General features: G+C 45.2%; 1 protein-coding gene across 1 annotated transcript in view; it reads right to left on the bottom strand.

Annotated features, from left to right (window-relative positions):
- The window catches only part of COBL (cordon-bleu WH2 repeat protein), a 299,100-nt gene that overhangs the window by 24,291 nt on the left and 253,725 nt on the right, over nt 1–21,084 (bottom strand). The window contains 1 exon segment of the mRNA XM_070369922.1: nt 12,299–12,608. Within this exon segment, the coding sequence (XP_070226023.1) occupies nt 12,299–12,608 (310 nt within the window).

Raw genomic sequence — 21,084 nt, forward strand, 5'->3', positions numbered from 1 at the left:
GCAAAGAGTCAGACATGACTGAGTGACTAAATTCTATACATGTATACAATCATATGCATATTATACATATATAAGTAAATATATATGTGTAGTTACTTAACTGTACATCTGCATCTAATACATCATGATAGAGATCAAACCAGTCAATCCTAAAGGAAATCAACCCTGAATATTCACTGGAAGGACTGATGTTGAAGCTGAAGCTCCAATACTTTGGCCACTTGATAAAGAGCCAACTCATTGGAAAAGACCCTGAGGCAGGGAAAGATTGAGAGCAGGAGGAGAAGGAGGTGACAGAGGAGGAGATGGTTGGATAGAATCTCTGATTCAACGGACATGAGTCTGAGCAAACTCCATAAGATAGTGAAGGACAGGGAAGCCTGGCATGCTGCAATCCACAGGGTCGCAAAGAGTCAAGCAAGACTTAGTGACTAAACAAAATCAGCCATACTTCAATAAAAATAAAATAATGTACTCTTAGAAGAAAATGAATTAAAAATAATTTAAGAGAAAAGGTCCACTGATGATATTACTTTATAAAAGGTAAACTAGAGAATGAAAATCATCTTGAACTGATGAAAATGCAAGGAATCTGAGACTCTTACACTTGTTGCTCCTGGTTTAAACTGGAAAGCAATGCAAACAGGTATATCAAGATGCAAAAACATAGTTTTAACTTTGTAGGACCTTTGGTTCATTAGCCTCTCTTCTGATAATTTGCCTTAATAATCCTGTGGAAGGAAAATATGAACCACCATGTTCATCGTATTCATGGGGCGATGTCTCCAGCTTCTGGCAGCAGGGAGTTCCCTCCCCTACTGCATTGGTATGCGATTATGATGTGGGGGTGGAAACACAGGTCACAGATGAAGCCCGCATGCTATGTGAAGAAATCAAGACATTCAGCTCCATCCAGGAGGGTCATGATGATCTAAAAGGAATCTGTGTCTGAAGACAAGGGTGATGCAGAAATCTAGACACCACTACCAGCCAGTGTGATTTGTTGAAATGGATGGATTATGGCAAATATTTTATCCTTTCTCCTATGAAGTATGCTCTTTTGGGTACAAGGCAGCTTGAGTGATGAGGTGATTTTTTTCAAACAAGACAACATTTAAAATGATTCTTTGGTCCTCCTCCTGTCCGACTGTTTACAACCCCAGGGACTGTAGCCCACCAGGCTCCTCTGTCCATGGGATTCTCCAGGCAAGAATACTGGAGTGGGTTGCCCTTTCCTTCTCCAGGGGATCTTCCCCACCCAGAGATTGAACCCAGGTCTCCTGCAGCTCCTGCTCTGGGCAGGTGGGCTCTTTACCACTAGCGCCACCCGGGAAGCCCTCTAATGAGCACTAATTCCTTTATGAAAAGCAGTTTACATGTTTGTTGTACCATGCCCAATACACACAGTATGTTGTGTTTATAATTTTATTTTGCTATCGAGAGCCTAGCAGTCCCAGTGATGATCCTAAAGCACTGTGTGACGGCCATAAATCCTCAAGGAGGCACTACAGCAGGGCCTGAGCTAGCCCTTTGCCACGCTCCTCCCACCCACACGCTGGCCTGAGCCGCCCTGTCTAACCATCAGTGGCCAAGCCCCAGGCTCAGAACTTCAGACCTGCTCTCTGCCTGCCCATCTCACCTCCCATCCAGGCCCTCTTGTGAAGTCTGGGGTCCCTACATCTAGTCCTCTGACCTCCACTTAGCTCAGCGGTCTTGCTCACCCCTTTCTTCCATCTGCCTCTTGTACAATCAGAGGTTTTCCCCAGACGCTCAACTCTAAACTGTGCTGACATCCCCATCCACCTCTGGCCCACTCTTGCTCCTGACACCTCAGTGTGGACCTGATTCCCTGGGGCATTGTTTGTCCAGGAGGAGAGAGTGGACACCGACAGAAGCCACTGGCCTTGGGAGTGCTCTGGAGGGAGGGAACCCAGGTCCTCGACTGGTGCTTCTCCCAAGGCTGCTGGGGTGGGGCAAGGCGAGGCCTGTGACCACTTCACTTCTGCAGCTGGTGCCGCTCCTGATGCAAGGCAGAGGGGGGCCACCACTCTCTGGATTCTGGGCTTCTGCATGAATGGATTTTCTGGCCCAAAGATACCAGTGGTAATGTATCTATTTTGCTTTCAAACATAACAGCTTCAGGGAGGAGAGATTTAGCAGAATGCGCTTTTCATTCCTCCCCCACCCCGTCCACGTCTACTAACTGACTATAAACCTTCCTCTCTTCCTGTAAGAACAAGCTAGGAGCACCGGGGCCCTGGGAGTACCAAGGGCAGCTTCTGCGGGCTTAGCAGGAGAGCCCTAGCATGTGTCCCAAAGAGGCACAGTTGGCCAGAAACACCACAGCCTCTTTTTAGCTGAAAGTCAGCTGCACAGGTGTTTTTCTCCCGGGTGTCATTCCTCATGCCCAGCACACACCCCGGTTTCTAATATAGGTTTCTTATTGACAGTTTGTTTTGGCTTGAGACCAAGAAAGTGAGGGCAAACAAGCGGTTCTGATACCAGCTGCGCGTGTTGAATAAACATCACCAGCAGCCTTTCCTCCCACGGAAGGTGACTCCACAGAGAACACCGCCACGGGGACGGAGGGCGGTGCTGCCGGCTTCCACTGGAAGCACTCCCAGGAAGCGGAGCAGCCTCGGGGGGGCGTGGGGCTGGGGGCAGCAGGCCGCTGCCTTGGTAGGCCAGGGGCCTGTGATGGGCTCGGCACCCCCTCCCGCAGGAGAGCCAACAGCACACGTGAAATCAGTGCCCAGGCAAACAGGCGCCTTTCATTCTTTTCCTTTTTATATTAGAGAGAAAAAGGAGTGTGTGCAGACCTTCCCCACTCCAGCACATTAAATCATTTTCTTTTTGATGTGGCTAGGAAAGCTTCTGTAAATAATTTATCCAGTCACAGGAAAAAAAAAAAAAAAGTCTGAGAGGAAAAAGATGTCCTTTTCAGCTAGCAATTCAATTGCTGATGACAACCAAAACAACCCATGGGAATTCAAAACAATCACTTGATAAACTAAAGGCAAGAAGCCTGGGAAAATATACAGTTGATGACAGTCATATATGCTTAACTTCCGCATTCCATGCACAAATGGCCTTCTATTTACAAAGCTTCAGAGTTCTAGAACAATGGTGTCCAGTAGAAATGTAATATGAGCTACATGTGTAATTTGAAATCTTCTTGTAATCACATTAAAAAGGTGAAAAATAATAAGCAAGATTACTTTCCATTAAATATTTTAACATTAATTTTTTAATTAGTATGGTAGCCACTGTGCCCACAGTATAGTCCCTTCCTGCCCCATCTTAAATGTTTTTAAATTTTCCTTTGTTAGTATAGTTACAAAGTTTTAGCATTCTGAAAGGTATTAAATGCTTCTAAATGCTCTTGCTGGCACAAAGATCCTTTAGTTACAAAACTGCAGTGTTCTAGAAGGTATACAATATATCTAAATGTTTCTGCGGTGACAGAGTTCTCACAGTTCAGGAAGTTTCAGGGTCTAGAGTATATAAAATGTTTCTAAATGCTCTTATAGTTACAAAGTTCCTATAGTTACAAGGTTTTAGGATCTAGAATATATAGAATGTTTCTAAATGCTGCTAGAGTCACAAAGTTCCTTCCTAGAGCTAGGAAGTTGCAGAGTTCTAGAAAGTATAAAATATCTCTAAAGGCTGCTAGGTCAGAGTGCTCCTCTAGTTACAAAGTTCTAGGGCTGCAAAGCCAGGACCAGAGCCAGTTTCTAGTCCCTCCACCCACGACCTGCACAGGCTCAGTTCCATAAATGTCTTGAAACCATCAACCCTTCAGACACTGGCACAGTTTCTCTCTTCCACAGCCCTCATGCCCACCACTCACAAAGAGGTGGGGGCTGAGAAGGAGCTTAGGGACTGCTAGGTGGAGGGTGGGCGGTCAGTGGACATTTAAAGGAGACACCCTTCCCCCAGAGAAGCTATAGCTTCTGTCTTTTGAGGCTCTGAACATGATTTCAGTGTGGTCTACTGTTGAAAAACAGAGCCTGATACCCACTTACCCAATCTCTCTCATTTACTCCTTGTAGCATTCCTGTGGAACGAATGTTCCCAAAACAGACCCCAGGAGTGAGTTTCACAATATTGATACGCCGAGAGATGAACTGCCTGATTCCAGCAAGACTGCCTTTAGGATATGAGAATTTAGAAAGAGTGCTAGTTCCACCAGTATCCCTGTAAGCAGGTAGGAGGTGACAGCCCTCTGTCTCTCTCAACATCTTGTTGCTGTTTAGTCGTTCAGATGTGGCCGACACTTTGTGACCCCATAGACTGCAGCCCCCAGGCTCCTCTGTCCATGGGATTCTGCAGGCAAGAACACTGGAGCGGGTTGCCATTGCCCCCTCCACCTCCCCATCTAGCTACACACAAATGTGTGCATGTGTGTGCATGGCTTCTTTTCAGACCAAGATGTTATAAATAGTTAACCCAGGCAGATGGTCAGAGGTAGACACAGTTATAAGGATTCTTCAACAAATCAAGTTTCTGTCCTTCCTCAGGCAGTTTAAAATAAACAACATCAACGACAATAATGATAAAACCAGCCATCAATTTCTGAAGGCTAGCAATATGTCAGGCACCGTTCTAAGGGGGTGGTACCGCAGATCTCCACTGTGCTGACAATAAAACTGAAGTGAGAGGTCACGTCCCCGAACTACAACTAGGCATCGCCTCACACAGGCCAGAAGGGCCACCATCAAAAAGGCTACAAACAGTAAATGCTGGCGAGCACGTGGAGAAAAGGGAACCCTCCTACACTGTTGGCGGGGATGTAAATTGGTTGCAGCCACTACGGAGAACAACACGGAGGTTCTTTAAAATAGAAAAACAGAGTTAATATATGACCCAGTAATCCCTCTTCTGGGCATATACCCAGAGAAAATCATAATTCAAGAAGACACATGTACTCCAATGTTCATTGCAGCACTATTTACAATAGCCACAGTATGGAGGCAACCTAGATGTCCATCAACAGAGGAATGGATAAAGAAGATTTGGCAGATAGATAGATAGACAGAGACAGACACCTAAGGAAGAATGAAATAATGCCTTTTGCAGCAACATGGACGGACCTAGAGATTATCATATTAAGTAACATAAACTAGACAAAGATAATTATCACATGATATCACTTCTGTGTGGAATCTAAAAAAAAAAAGGGTGATATAACTTAACTCATATACAAAACAGAAAAAGACCCACAGACACAGAAAACAAACATGTAGTTACCAAGTGGGGAACGAGGAGGAGGGATAAATTAGGAGCTTGGGATTGACATATAGACACCACTATACATAAAATAGATAACCAACAAGAGCCTACTGTATAGCACAGGGAACTACACTTGATGTTTTGTAATAAGCTACAAGGGACAAAATATGGAAAAAATAAGGGGAAAGCATATGAGAAAGAACAGATATAAATGTATAGCTGAATCATCGCCTGAGACTGACATAACTTGGTAGATCGACTGTGTTGTTGTTCAGTCGCTGCGTCACGTCCAACTCTTTGCAACCCCATGAACCGCAGCACGCCGGGCTTCCCTGTCCATCACCATCTCCTTGAGTTTGCTCAAACCCATTTCCATTGAGCCAGTGATGCCATCCAACCATCTCATCCTCTGTTGCCCCTTCTCTTCTTTCCCTCAATCTTTACCAATGAATTGGGTCTTCACATCAGATGGCCAAAGTATTGGAGCTTTAGCTTCAGCATCAGTCCTTCCAATGAATATTCAGGGTTGATTTCCTTTAGGATGGACTGATTTGATCTCCTTGCTGTTGAAGGGACTCTCAAGAGTCTTCTCCAGCACCATAGTTTAAAAGTACCAATTCTTTGGTGCTCAGCCTTCTTTATGGTCCAACTCTCACATTCATACATGACTACTGGAAAAATCAAAGCTTTGACTAGATGAACCTTTGTTGGCAAAGTGATGTCTCTGCTTTTTAATACACTGTCTAGGTTGGTCATGGCTATTCTTCTAAGAAGCGAGAGGTCAAGTCACTGACTCAGGGCACCACCACCAGCAATGAGCAGATATGATGCCAGGTAGTCTGACCATGGACTTTCTAGTCTTCATGTTGAGTTGCTCTGTAAGTATGAGGAGAGTTGGCCTGCATCATACATGAAGGAAAGATGCGTTGGGAAGGAGAGCATATGTGGGCATCACGCCTCCTACTCAGGGCGGGACTGTGAAGAGGTCACTCCTAGGTGCCCTCAGGATGATGGGCCATCACCACGTGGCCTGAATTCTTCCTGAGGGAGGTTATTTACTATCTGTTATACATTTAGAGGGAGACTCTGAATTTGATGTCCCACTTGCTGAGTCAAATTTGAACTGAGAGCGTAGATTTATTTTGCAATGAAATTTATAACTGGACTTGATGCAAAACATACCATTTTCAGATCACAGCACACAAAGCATACTCCAGTCATTCCCAAGCTTTCGTGTTTGCTCTCTTTAGAAGACGGGTGTTTATTCTCAAGACTTTCCAATTCAAAATCTTTGCTGCCACAGCATTAATTGGAGGCCAGCCAGTGCTACCCTTGAGGAAGGGGTAGCCATGACTTCAAGGAGCAGAGACTTCAAATTCAAGTGCATGAGCAGGAGCCATGCACTTTGTCACTGGACTGAATAGCTTAAGAAAAATGCTTTCAGTTGAGGCCAACACCATAGGCTCTCCTTGGACAGGCAGCAGAAGCTCTGCAGCAGTCTTTGCCTCCAATTTGGCAAAGTGGGACCCCTAGCCAAAACAGTCTGGGTGACTGGGCTATCTACAGAAAGCAGACAGCAGAGGACGGAGAAACAGCCCAGCAACTGGAACTTTATAGACCTTACAAAATGGGGTCTTTGCAGGTCACAAAGGATATTCCACCGTTCCTTCCAATACTTAACAAATCCCTGTGTGTCAGAGGGGTGACAGTACTAAAGGGCACCCTGGCAAAGTTGAAAGCCACAAACACTCCTTATTTCCCCTTGGGGACAGGTCCCATGCCAGAGATTCTATAAGCTGGGGCGCTTGAATCTGTTGGGGATGGCTTCACCACCCATCAGAACCCACATCCCACCTGGAGAGGCCCAGCTGTGCCTGTCACAGCAAAGGGTAACTTCTGTTTCCTGAGCCTCTGAGGCCTGGCACTCCAAGGATCGAGAGGCCTCACTATCACAGCCAGGCTCTAGATCATTGCAGGAAGAACATAAACACAAATGGCACCTTAGGATGAGCTGCAGTAACCAGGTGTTAGAATCATGCAGGGTGGAGCCAGGAGATGGATTCAGGGAGTGGCAGGAGGCACTGAGATCAGAGTGCCATCTCCTTCAAGGGGCCACCCTCTCTAAAGGTGGTCCAGGGGCATCCAGCACAGGAAGGGAGGGGCTGGCAGGTTGAGCAAATACACGTCTGTCCCTGTTGCCCTGTCCATCTTCTCCTGGGGGCACAAGTGTGAGAAATCATGCTCTTTGTTATTACTGCATCTCTCAGTCGTTGAAGATGTGTGCTCCTGGGCAGAGCTCCAACACAGGGCCCTTTCTAGGGGGGCAAGGTCAAGACTACACCTCTGTGAACAGCAGCAGGCTCTGCTCTCCAACTATTTCAGCTCGATTCTGGGCTGTCAAGCCCAGAGCATAGGTTCTCTTCTCATTGAACTTGACCCCTGGGTAGTCTGGACACCTGAAATCATCTGCTCCATTGTGAATCACACACAGTCTCCTGACATGGTCTCTGACCCGGACTGGTCAGCCCCTGTGACAGTCTGGCCAAACTCCCCTCCACCTTCAGCCTTCGGTGCCTTTTTGCTGGCCAGGCTTCCAATGCCCTAGTCTGTGGACAGGACCAAACAGCACATGCCTGGAGGCACCACTTATCAGGAGCAGTGCATGCCTTCTCTAGCCTCTCTATCTGGGGTGCATATGTGTAAATGCTGCATGATAGTGTAAAGGATGACATAGGACAGCATCTCCCAAACGGTGCTAGCAGAACTCATTCTATAAGACATCAGAGGCTGAGCAGAGGTAGGATTCACACAGGTTGCTTTGCTGCAGAATTTGTAAGAGACTCTATACTCTTGTCTTCCAAGGGGAGAATATAGAAGTTCTAAAATTTATTCTGAAGAATTATTTTTCAAGAGATAGATCCCAGGAGATACCCAGATCATCACAGGGACTCCGCAGTTGCTAGATGAGTGAGCAGAGCATGACGTGCTGAGGTGTCGAGCACTCAGTGAAGCCCACATCTGGACCTGCCCGCTCAGCACACAGATGTAGGTTTTTTTTTTGGGCCCTGAATGTTTGAAGTGGTTTCCAAGATTTAAAATTTGGGAGACCTCACAGAAAAAAATCTAGATTTCTGGCTTCTCTTCAAAAGCCAGTCACAGCGGCTCTATAATCTCTCAAGGTAACAACTAAAGGAAGCCATGGGCTTGCACTCTTTAGAGAAAACTTGTGCTTTTCCCTGCACCCTGTGACCTCTGAGTCTGTAACTCTTGCTTAACATAGTTGCCACAGATTTTAAGTAATCTTGACATCAGTAAATAAAGTTATGCATTTGGACAGAAAAATGTGATACACCCTGCTGAAGTCTCTGAGTACATCTGGTTTGTCAATGGAGATAACTCTTGTTTTTAAAAAGAAAAACTACAGACAGCCTATGAAAAATAATGGGCGGAGAGTTGATCCCGGCTCTGAGCAAACAAAGGAACAGGACAGGGCAGTAGGCCTCAGAGATCGTTGTCATTCTCATTTGACTCTGAAGCCTAAAACTGGCAGGTTGGTGTGCCATGAAAATTCCTGGTGCTCCGGCTCCTAAATTAACAGTGATGATTTAGTCAATGGGTCCCCTCAATGGTCATTCAACAGGCACTGAACATACACACAGGTGCCCAGCAGCCACCACACCTGTGACAGGTAGAAGGCGGTATCTGCACAGGTATAAGCAAAATTCGAGGCTCAGCAAAGTTAAGTGGACCCACAAAGGCCAGGCAACTAGTCCCTGGTGGTGGGATTCCATGTGGGCATGTGAGGGTCCAGAACCCCCTCCTTCCCCTCCACATTACTCTCAAATTCAGCGGCGCCCCAGAGAAGAGAACAGATAAACATGACCGGCTCCCTGTTTGAATAAAACATCAGGTTCCAAAGACCCTGTGATTATTCTGGCTGTGGCAGCAGACAACATGATCATATTTGAAGGGAAGTCAGCAAGATTTTACCTCTGGGTTAATGCCAGGAAATCCACCAGGACTCCTGCATGAGCCTCCCTGGGGATCGAAGTAACATATCTGATTAGTGTCAGATATAGAGCTCAAGGTGTACCAGCCTCATGCAAAACAACCAGACACTTCTGAAGATTACTAGAAAGCTATTCTCCTTTACATTTAAGTGGATGATGAAGGAAATGAAATAATTTTCCTCTGCAAACAGGCCAATCTCAGCTCAAGGTATCCAATATGGGCCAGAGGCAAAAGGGACCAATTGCAACCTTCTCATTTCTGGTCTAAAAAAATATGGTGTTGGAACTGTGCTTAAGACTAGAGAGCGTTACTATTAGAGTGTGTATACAACCACCCAGGGAAATGCTTGTGATAAACTGATAGCTAAAAGTAAACCAAAATAAAAGAGTACTGACACTACAGTTAGATTAACCACACAGAGACTTGAGTGTTCATTTGGACAAAGCTGAAACAAAACATAAAAATATAAGGGCACTCACTCATTTTGGTGATCAACTTGCACTTAAAAAAAATCCTATTTTACTTCTATTAATGTTTCAAAACCGTGTGTGATTGGTTCTTAAAATTATCTTAAAGGTAAAAAAAGAGATTTTCATATTAAGTGAAGTAAGCCAGGCAGAGAAAGACAGGTATCATATGCTATTGCTTATACGTGGAATCTAAAAGAAGAAAAAAAATACAAATGACCTTGTTTCCAAAACAGCAAGAGACTTACAGACATAGAAAACAAACTTATGATTATGAAAGGGGAAAGGGGATGGGGGGATAAATTAGGATGTTGGGATTAACATATACACGCTGCAATGTATAAAATAGATAAATGGCAAGGACCTACTGTATGTATAGTACAGTGAATTCTACTCAATATTTTGTAGTAACCTATAAGGGAAAAGAATCGGAAAAAGAATACGTGTGTGTGTGTGTGTGTGTGTGTGTATGCATATATGGGCTTCCCTGGTGGCTCACACAGTAAAGAATCTGCCTGGGATGCAGGAGACCTGGGTTCAGTCCCTGGGTTGGGAAGATCCCCTGGAAAAGGGATTGGCAACCCACTCCAGTATTCTTGCCTGGAAAATCCTATGGACAGAGGAGCTGGCGGGCTACAGTCCATGGGGTCACAAAGAGTCAGACACCACTAAGTGACTAACACTTTCACTTTCACATGCATTTTTTGTGCTCCAAAATCACTGCAGATGGTGACTGCAGCCATGAAACTAAAAGACACTTACTCCTTGGAAGGAAAGTTATGACCAACCTAGATAGCATATTAAAAAGCAGAGACATTACTTTGTCAACAAAGGTCCATCTTGTCAAGGCTATGGTTTTTCCAGTGGTCATGTACGGATGTGAGAGTTGGACTATAAAGAAAACTGAGTGCCAAAGAATTGATGCTTTTGAACTGTGGTGTTGGAGAAGACTCTTGAGAGTCCCTTGGACTGCAAGGAGATCCAACCAGTCCATCCTAAAGGAGACCAGTCCTGAGTGTTCATTGGAAGGACTGATGTTGAAGCTGAAACTCCAATACTTTGGCCACCTGATGTGAAGAGCTGACTCATTTGAAAAGACCATGATGCTGGGAAGACTGAGGGCAGGAGGAGAAGGGGATGACAGAGGATGAGATGGTTGGATGGCATCACTGAGTGGATAGATATGGGTTTGGGTGGACTCCGGGAGTTGGTGATGGACAGGGAGGCCTGGCGTGCTGCAGTTCTTGGGGTTGCAAAGAGTCGGACACGACTGAGTGACTGAACTGAGCTGAACTAATATACATACCATATATATGCGTGTATACATATATAAAATATATGTGTGTATATACGTAAATGAATCACTCTACACCTGAAGCTAACATGGTATACTTTAATAACAAAAAAGGAGGAGGAGATGCTGAGGATTAACCTGCCTTTCTAATTAAGAATGAAGTAAGGAATTGTAACAGGGCACTGATGCAGAGACATATTAACCAGTCTATGGAAAGAGTACAAGGAACAGAACGATGTGTTTATGGAAACTTGATAGAGGACTGACATGGAACTAGGAATCAGTGGGGAAAATAGATTCATTCTTCACATCACACCTGAAAATAAACTCCAGGTGAACAAGAAGCCCAAAGGTGAGAAAGCAACATTGAAGCTTTTACAAGAAATTCTGATAATCGTTAGTCCTCTGCGGTATGAGAAGGATCTCTCAAATATTCAAATATCATAAACATTCCAGAGAAGGAGGACAAATTCAACAATATTCAAATCAAAAAGCATTTTTATACAATAAAATAAAACAAAGCTAAATTCAAGCCACAGTATTAGAGACTTTTTGTGTATATATAACTAAGGAGACATTAATGATTAAGAAAAAGTAACATCCCAAGTTTTGTAAAAAAATGGCTGTGAAAGGACAATTCATAGAAGAGGAAACTGACTTTGTAACATACATATGACAAGATGCTCATCCTTACTAATCAGTCGTGTATCTTAAAGCCATGAGACGCCACTTGGCACCGACAGGAGTGCAGTGCTTCAGACGCCCGCTCGTCCGCATACTGGTGTGAAGGTTGACGGGCAGGGCTCTACAGACAGCTGGAGGGAGTGGTCAGCAGGTCATCATTTCGGACAGCAATTTGCCAATATTCCAAAAAGCTGAATTTTCTCTGAAGGCCTAATCATCCTCTTCTAAAAAACTCTATCCATAAATGGAGATATACATACAACTTGCTCATTGACTCCAGGGGTGAAAAACCAGAACGGCTCAAGTGTCATAAAGAACTGGAGGAGTGAGTGAACTCATGACACACACGTCACCAGGGATAAATCGTAAACACATGATATTGCGGAAACAGGTTATGGTGCTGTTTGTATGAAAGGTAAATGTGAACAAGCTGACACTATGCATTATTTATAAATACCTGAATAGCTAGACACAGCATGAAGACAGAACCATGTGCAACACGTCCCCAGTCAGGCTCCTCACTATGGAGCCCTGGCTGGCTCACTGGGACAAAGGCCTCCATCCTTTGAGGCTGGAGGGGACCCCCCTTCCCAGCTGGCCCATGCCTCACCTCAGATGCCGGTTCTCAGAGCTGCTCCTCTCCCACAAGGGGCTCTTCGGGGGGCCCGGCTCTGGCGTCCCAGCCAGGTCCTGGTCGCTGCAGTCCTCCTGGTCTGTGCCCCACTTGTCTTTGGATTTCATGCTGTCGTGCTGGGAATCCAGGGACACGATGTCCGAGGGGGAGCTCATCACACCTGAGTCCTCTGTGGTGTCCTCTGAGGCAAAGCAGCTGCTGACAGACACGGTCTCCTCAGCCTCCAATGGCACTGGGGGGGCCCCATCCACACTGCAGGGACCGCCGGGCCCCATGGACAGGCTCACTGGACGAGACACACAAGGGGAGGTCAGCCACCGCGCCAGTGAGCTACCCCGGCCTGACTCACCTGAAACCGCATCTGTGATGGGAGCAACATTTTCCCTCAAAAATCAGCATATTTTCAATTAACCTTTGAGATTTTCATCCTGTACATAACTATAGGTAAGTGTGTGTGTGTGTTAGTTGCTCAGTCGTGTCTGACTCTGTGGGACCCTATGGACTGTAGCCCTTCAGGCTCCTCTGTCCATGGTTCTCCAGGCAAGAATACTGGAGTGGGTTGCCATTTCCTTCTCTAGGGAATCTTCCCAATTCAGGGATTGAACCCAGGTCTCCTGCATTGCAGGCAGATTCTTTACCATCTGAGCTACCAGGGAAGCCTGACTGTGGGTAAACATTAAAAAAATTCAGACTAACAGCATGATGAATGCAATTGTTTCTAGTCTGATCCTTGGCTTAACAGAAGTTGTTTGAACATGAATATTTTTTCTTTTACATTAAGATTTTCAAAATGGAAACAAAGTACAAAAATAACTAATCTTGTTCAGGAACTTCTAACAAATATTCCTCAGGAACATGTGCAATTTTTCTTACTGTATTAATGACACTTTTCATCAGTGTCTGGCTCTCCCTTTATTTTTATACATGAGACAGTAAGATACGGTTTAAATAAGAGATGTTCTTAGAAGAGAACCCTCAAGTAAAATTTAAAAGAACAAGGACAAAAGCATCCTTGGTTGAGGTTACTGGCTCCTGAGCACTGAATATGCACAACGTAGGGGAGCAGAAGGAATCGATGCGCAGAGCTGCAACTCACTGTGGAGGCCTGACATTCCACCCAACTCGAATTGAGATGCTGGAGGCACGTATGTCCAGACATCATGAGGGACAGTCTGTGTAACGAAAGTGAGGGATCCATTTTTCTGATACTGAGCGTTGAGGTGGTCTAAGACTGTTCACTGAAAGCTCCACACTTGGAGCGGAAGCCCCCTAATACTGAGGTGGGAGGACAGGTGTCTAGAACTCTGGCCCAACTGCAGACCAGAGGTGTGTGTTTTCACTGAACATAGAAATAGCTTTTAAACCTCAAGACATACGATCTACATGCTGCTCGTGGTCATCCAGGAAATAGCGATTGTGTTGTGCTGTGGTTTCAGTGTGTTTTTTTTGAAAATCATTCCTTCGGTAAGTAAGTTGTTGGACGCCTAAAATGGATCAAGACCACACACATGCTGAGTGTAAACTCCACAGACTTGGACAATGACAGACAAGCGACACAATAATCACACTCAAGACAGTGAATATGTTAACCAGACAGCAGACGAGACAGAGAATGAAGAAAACCAAAAGAACACCAAGGAGAAAATTCCTTGAGGTGTTGCTTTCTCTGAGATCCCGCAAATAAACAAAAGAATGAGAATAAAAACTGCCAGTTAACAAAAGAGCTCACAAAAAAAGATCAGAAACACGAGGGAGGGATTGTTTAGAGACGCGAATGCACAAGGCAGTGTATCTGAATGCAGTGAACGCTTCTGAGCAAGAACCTCTTTCTCTTAGCTTTCTTCCTGTCTTTTGTTGCAAGGCTCTTAATTAGAGGGCAAATACAGAGAAGAAACACTGCCTGCAGATTAATACCACCAAAGCCTTTTCTGCCAGGGGTCTGCTGAGACGCAGTCACACTCAGATGCTGTGCACCAGCTGCTTTGTCCACACAGCTGGCGACTCTACCTGACTTGTCACTCCTGCCAACCCCACTCAAAGCTGCTCCCTTGCCTGGCCGTCAATGGCGGCCCTGACGGCTGAGCAGACTCTGGTTTCCTGGTTTCTCTTGGTCACCATCACTGAACAAGTAGGTCAATCAAACTAACACTTTTTCTCTGCAATGTAAAAGAGCACAGTGATGGAGCATACAGGTTTCTGGCCACAGAGACCTGGATTCAAACCCAAGGAGGGCGGTTGACTGGTTGCCTGGGGGCACATCCCTGGACCCTCTGCCTCAGTTTCTCCCGGGAGAGGATGTGGTGATCCTCCCACAGGCATGGACTGAGATGAGGACCAGGTGTGAAGCCAGCCCACTGCCTGGTGCCCCTGGCATGTCTCCACAGCAGAGTGCATGCCAGGTTGGGAAGGGCCCCCTGATTGGACTTGGGGACACAGGTCCACAGGTCTCAGCTTCTGGTGACTCGCAGTTTACGGGGGACAGACAAGTACACCAACACTGGCAGTGCCACATGCTGAGACCAACACCGGGGGTGTTTGCACAGGTGGAGGGCTGGGCTGGTCATAGGGAGGTCTCAGCACAGAGCAGGTTCTGGATAAGTGCTCAGCCCAGCCCTGCCCCCACTGCTCCAGCAGGCATCACTCAAGTAAAGTGACCTCAAGAGACCTGCTACTTGAGGAAACACTGGGGCAGCACCCCCCACCTTGGGGTAACACTAGAACCACCTGCTGTGAGCAGGCTTCCATGCACTCACGTGTCCTGGAAACTCAAAAGGCATTTGTGGTAAGGGAGGACTTCGTTTGACCCTTTTGATCTGGTTATAAGATTGAGGATGCTTGTCTGGGCTTGTTTTATATCCCTCAGAAGTTTTGAGGTAAAAATTGTTGTGAATCCCCAGACTCAATCCAGCTAATGGCAAATGCTTAGTCAGCAAGAGGTGAGCAGTCTCTACCCAGTTGGATGTGTTAAACCACTGAAACTCACTGTGAAGGGTATGAGTGCCTGTGCACCCCTCTTCCCAAGCGAGTCCTCTAATTCTGGAGGACGACCTTCCCCAGGGCCCAGGGTTCTCTGTCCTCGAACCTGATGGACAGGTGTCGGTGAGGGCCCACCCATATGCCTGCTCCAGGACACAGAGTCCGCGCTGGGCGGCAGGCGAGGGGACCTGCTCTCAGGGAGCCTGCAGTGTATGGTGGGGATGGTCACACAGGGTCAGAAGGGCAGCTGCCTAAACGCCCAAGGGGGAAGGAACAGGGGTGAGAGCATCTCCAGCCTGCAAGTGTCGTAAGCACCAGTGAGAGGGGGGAGAGTGAGGATGGGAGGATGCTCAGAGCACAGGGTGGGTCTTCCAGTCAGAAAGAGAAACAGCTCTTGCAAAGGCTCAAGACTCCTGTGAACCATTTTGGGGGGAGCTTTTTTTTTGAACTAAAGAAATAAACCTTTTTTTGAACTAAAAAGTTATTACTGCAGAATTTTTGCAAATGTGGAAAAGCACAATCTATTTTTAGCAGATACCAAATACAAATTCATAATTAAATCATCTTCCAAATAAATAGCCACAGAGCCCAAGTCAGGAAATTTAATGCTTCCATTGTCCTCCACCTGAATTATATAATCCCATAGCTCAAATGCCATTACAGCTAACTGCAAGCTTTGGAAAATTCTCAAGCTTGGGTGTAAAGCAGAAAGTGCTAACCTAAGATTGCATGCATGCATACTCAGTTGTATCCAAACTCTTTGTGACCCCATGGACTGTAGCCCATCAGGCTGCTCTGTCCATGGGATTTCCTAGGCAAGAATGCTGGAATGGGTTGCCATCTCCTTCCAGGGAGTCTTCTGACTCAAGGATCAAACCTGAGTCTCCTGTGTCTCCCACACTGGCACGTTACCACTGCGCCACCTGGGAAGCTCAACTTAAGGCTACTAATTCCTTGAGCTGAACACAATCATTTCAGTTTGGCATGAGTCCCACTGGGTTTTTCTTTCATAAAGTCACCCAAGAAAATTTCAAACACCAAATGTAAATATCTTTCAGGTATTTTTGTTATGGATTCGTTTTTATTACTTTTTTAAATCAAAGATCTTGTATCTTATGATGTTGCTTATTTCCTGGTCATTATGAAAGGAAATTGGTCAAGAGTCTGTTTCACCAGGTTTATCTGCCTAAAGAAAATGTCTCAACAAAAGACTAATCTCTTCCTCATCTCATCACAACACCTATGGCTCCCTTTCACAAGCCGACAAGCCATGCTCCCATCTCCTGTCTCAACCCATCTTGATTTAGTTCTCTTTGGTCTATGCATTGGGAATAAAGGGCAAAATAAAGTAGCTACAGGTGGGTGCTGCAGAACTACTGGGGTCAAACTGACCTGGTGTGTGTCAGTAATTTTTGTCATATACACCCCAAACTAATTTTGAACCGTGTATTCCCACCTACCGGAGAAGGCAATGGCACCCTACTCCAGTACTCTTGCCTGGAAAATCCCATGGACAGAGGAGCCTGGTAGGTTGCAGTCCATGAGGTCGCTAAGAGTCGGACACGAGTGAGTGACTTCCCTTTCACTTTTCACTTTGATACACTGGAGAAGGAAATGGCAACCCACTCCAGTGTTCTTGCCTGGAGAATCCCAGGGATGGGGAAGCCTGGTGGGCTCCCGTCTATGGGGTCGCACAGAGTCGGACATGACTGAAGTGACTTAGCAGCAGCAGCATGCCCACCTACTCTTTAACTGACATTTGAAAATATCCATCATGAGTTCAACTAGTTACAACAGATGTGACTTCATTGTAATTATTATTTAAATATGTTTAATTATTTTACAAAACATAATAAAAGGCATCTGAACATGATAGTGTCTTGATGTCCAGAACCCGGCATGTAAATTGGATGAGCAGTTCTCCCTTTAAGAGGTAGCTTCTAGAGCACAGCTCTTCTTTCTGAATTTACTCCCTCTCCCACACCACAAGAATCTCACCTCATCCTCAATGAACGTACTTTGTGCTTGAGAGCTTTCCTACTGATTAAATAAAAATATATATAAATTAAAATGCAATTTTATTTCCTCTCTCAACAGAAGGTAGTGATTTTTTTTTCTTTACTGGGAAGTGAGCATTGTAATCATGAACAGGAACGAGCCAATAAAAATTACATGAGTATTTTAGAAATGTTGACATTTCTTAAACAAAAAGGCAAAGTGACATTAGAAATGCATCTGTAATGACTCAGATTAGGCTTTTTTCAACTAATTCCTTAAAAGTGACTGGATACTTAGTACTAGAGCAAGGCAGGGTTTGCTATTAATACAGTTCACATTTTTCATTCTTATCACTATGCTATGCTAAGTCACTTCAGTCATGTCTGACTCCGTGCGACTCCATAGACGGCAGCCCACCAGGCTCCCCAGTCCCTGGAATTCTCCAGGCAAGAATGCTGGAGTGGGTTGCCATTTCCTTCTCCAATGCATGAAAGTGAAAAGTGAAAGTGAAGTCGCATATCACTATTAACACATTGTAAATCAGAGATGTATTATTAGATATTTTGTTATCCAAATGTTATTGACTAGAGATGTGTCAATATCACTTATTAACAAATCGCTGACCACAGGTATTAGTTTCTGCAAAAATGCCCCAGGTCAATAATGACTTAAGAAACTGAAAAACTTACTCACATGAGTAAGTTGAAGCGAATTAAGTTTTGCTATAGTGACATCCCTCAGCTCAGTTTTTAAAACTTTGACTCTATTACACATCACTTGATCTGCCACAAAATTTATGTTCAATGACATATTAATCGACAGTTTGCTCAGACCCTTTATCCATTTGGTTGGAAAGAAAACTTGGAAACCACCTGACATTCAACAGGACTATCCACCTGCTCAGGCCTCCAGCAGGAAGGCTGTGGGTGCTTCTGTCAGGCAACAGGGTAAGGTCCGCCCTCCTCAGGGAACCACATGCAAGTGAGCTTCCTGGTGGATGGCAGCTTGGCATGTCTTTTGTGGTAGGGGAGAAGAGCATCCAGCAGAGGGGAGCTGGGAGGACCCCCGCCCAGGTGCTGCCTGCTGTGAGCTCTCAGGTACTTCAGTTCTAGGAAAGAATGCCTGTGGACACATAGCATCTGGGTACAGATTCCCTTGGAAAGCTTTATGGTCTCCCAGGACAACATATTCCCAGGTCAAATCCGCCAACACACACAGAAGAGGTGAGTCAGTTTATGGACGGGAGGGGAACACGTGGAACCTGCCATGGGAAGACAGACAGGGGGCATTCTTCTACCTGGAGGAGATGGAAAGGGGCCAGCACCTGAGTCTTGAAACAAGCAGAGGAGGGGCAGGCAGAGGAGGACAGTGAGACTAGAGGATGAGCGGAGTCAGACACACAGGCAGAGTGGGAGGCGGTGTGTACTGGGTGGCTGGGCTGTGCGCTGTGTCTTACATGGCTTACGTGGCTGTGTTAGCACCCGCATGCAGATGTCAGCAGGGGGCGCGGCAGACGGCTGGCCCCAGTTCTGGCTACCTTCTTCTCCTGTTATCTATTCTTTCACTACAGTTTCCTCAAGGTGAAGTTTACCTATTTATTCCTCTATGAATTGACAGTCTCTTTCCCTGGATGGGCACCATTTAGTATTTTATATTTGGAAAAGAATATAAAAAGAATGTGTATATCTATCTATCTATATATATGTATAACTGAATCACTTTGCTATACAGTGAAAAATAACACATTATAAATAAACTATACTTCAAGAAATACCTATTATATAAAAACATTTTATATTAACAGTTTAGTCCAAAAGCCCCACAGACCTAGGATCCTCAAACATATTGATGAAGATAACAATGCAGCCAGTTCAACATAGAGCAGTACATGAATACATATGTTTTTCAAGAAGGCAGGATAATAAAGATCTTGAAATCATTTGTAGATCTAAAATTGACCTGAATTCTTTGAAGAGTCACGTAATGTACTCTTGGCTTCAATCAATCTGTACTTCTCCAAAGCCTGAACCATAACCCTAATCCTAGAATCCTAATGTGCCAGTTAGAGACACAGAGAAGGTCCCCGGTTTTCCCGTAGTAAGAGAGGGCTGCTCTCAGATTGCCCTTCTCTGAAAGCCTACAGAGGCGCCAGCGGTGTCTTCTGTCTTTCCGCACCGCCCCTTCCCTGACTGTGCCATATGAGTTCCTCCTTCCTGGAGCTAACCTTGTTTGCAACAGCTGGGAAGGTCTAACTGCCCCTCACAACTCCTGGCTGCTGGGTTGGTGTGTGAGATGAACCCAAACCTGGCCAATCAAGCATTGTGCAAGATGGGCATGTGTCTCAAGCTGGACCAATCAAGGCCTTTCTCAGGGCCCTCCTGCCACAGCTACTGGGCAAGTGGCCTCACTGGGCTGGAACCCATGCAGGGGGAGGAGGCCTGGATTACTTACAGCCATCTGGACCGGCACATGGGGAGGGCTTGTCCACAGACAGACAGAAGCACAGGCCTAGGACAGCGTTTGGGCTTGGGGACCCTGCTGTGACCACAATAAGGATGTATTTCCTAAAATTCCCAGTTAGGTAAGCAAAAGAAATTTCAAAAAAACCCACTTGTTTGTAACTAGTTCAAAATACATTTCTTGGAATTAAATAGTCTTGTCTAATAAATGTCTAAACTGCCCTGAATTTTGCACGAATACATAAATACACACACACACACAGTTCATATTATGGTGTTTCCATTACAGGAACTTTAATTTTAAACTATGTATATTAACTGTGACAGCTGCACAGCATGTTTCCCTTTCCTGGATTTATTTTTCAGTATTCAGATTACAGCTTCTAGTAATTCTAATTTTGGAATAATCCAGTTTAGGATCTAGTTTACTTTCTAAGGCCTCTGGTATCTGAAGACTGTCTTCACTTAATCCTTCACTATCAATATGGCTAAACTGAAGTAAGTTCATATCAAAACCCTCAAGACCACATTCTTAGCACCACTGTTTCCTGGCATCTTGTCTCACAAATGGGAACACATGTGCCAGCAGGATTCTTGCTGACTGTATACAGCCTTATCTCTAGAAGCTAGTAAGATTCTCCTCTTCATCCACGAATACTCAAGATTTCACCAAAAAAAGTGTGTCTAAAAGCCTATGACTCTATGCCTGCATGCCTTCAGTTGTGTCCGACTCTTTGGGACCCTCTGGACTGAAGCCCACCAGTCTCCTCTGTCCATGGGATTCTCCAGGCAAGAACACTGGAGTGGGTTGCCATTTCCTCCTTCAGGGGATTTTCCCAGCCACGGATCAAACCTGCCTCTCTTTTGTCTCCTGCATTGGCAGGCAGATTCTTTTATCACTAGGGCCACGTGGGAAGCCTGTATGTCCCTAAGGATGGGTATTAACTTCTAAGAACTTTTAGATGCTCTTTTTTCATGTGTTTTTCAATACAGCCCGCTCTTGTTTTACGTATGTAATAATCCATTAAAATTTTCTGAAGCAATAACTACAAATACATATTTTAAAGTTCTACTCTATTGCCTAAAGTCATTCTGCGTTTTTTTGAAGTTGGTTCCTCTGATCAGTTTGTGGTCCTTTTCCAAAACATTGAAAAAAATTTTATTTAGTAATTCTTGACTAGTTTCCTGTGCTAATCTTTTGTACACGTGGCCATCACTGGTGCCTTAGGATAGAGCAGACAGCTTTCTGGAGGATTGGGCTGAGCAGAGTCCCACAGGGCAAGAAGGAAGCCACTCTTTGGGGAGGACTCCATCTGGACTGGGTGGCTG

Source organism: Bos mutus, chromosome 4, assembly GCF_027580195.1.
Source record: "Bos mutus isolate GX-2022 chromosome 4, NWIPB_WYAK_1.1, whole genome shotgun sequence".
Lineage (NCBI taxonomy): Eukaryota > Metazoa > Chordata > Mammalia > Artiodactyla > Bovidae > Bos > Bos mutus.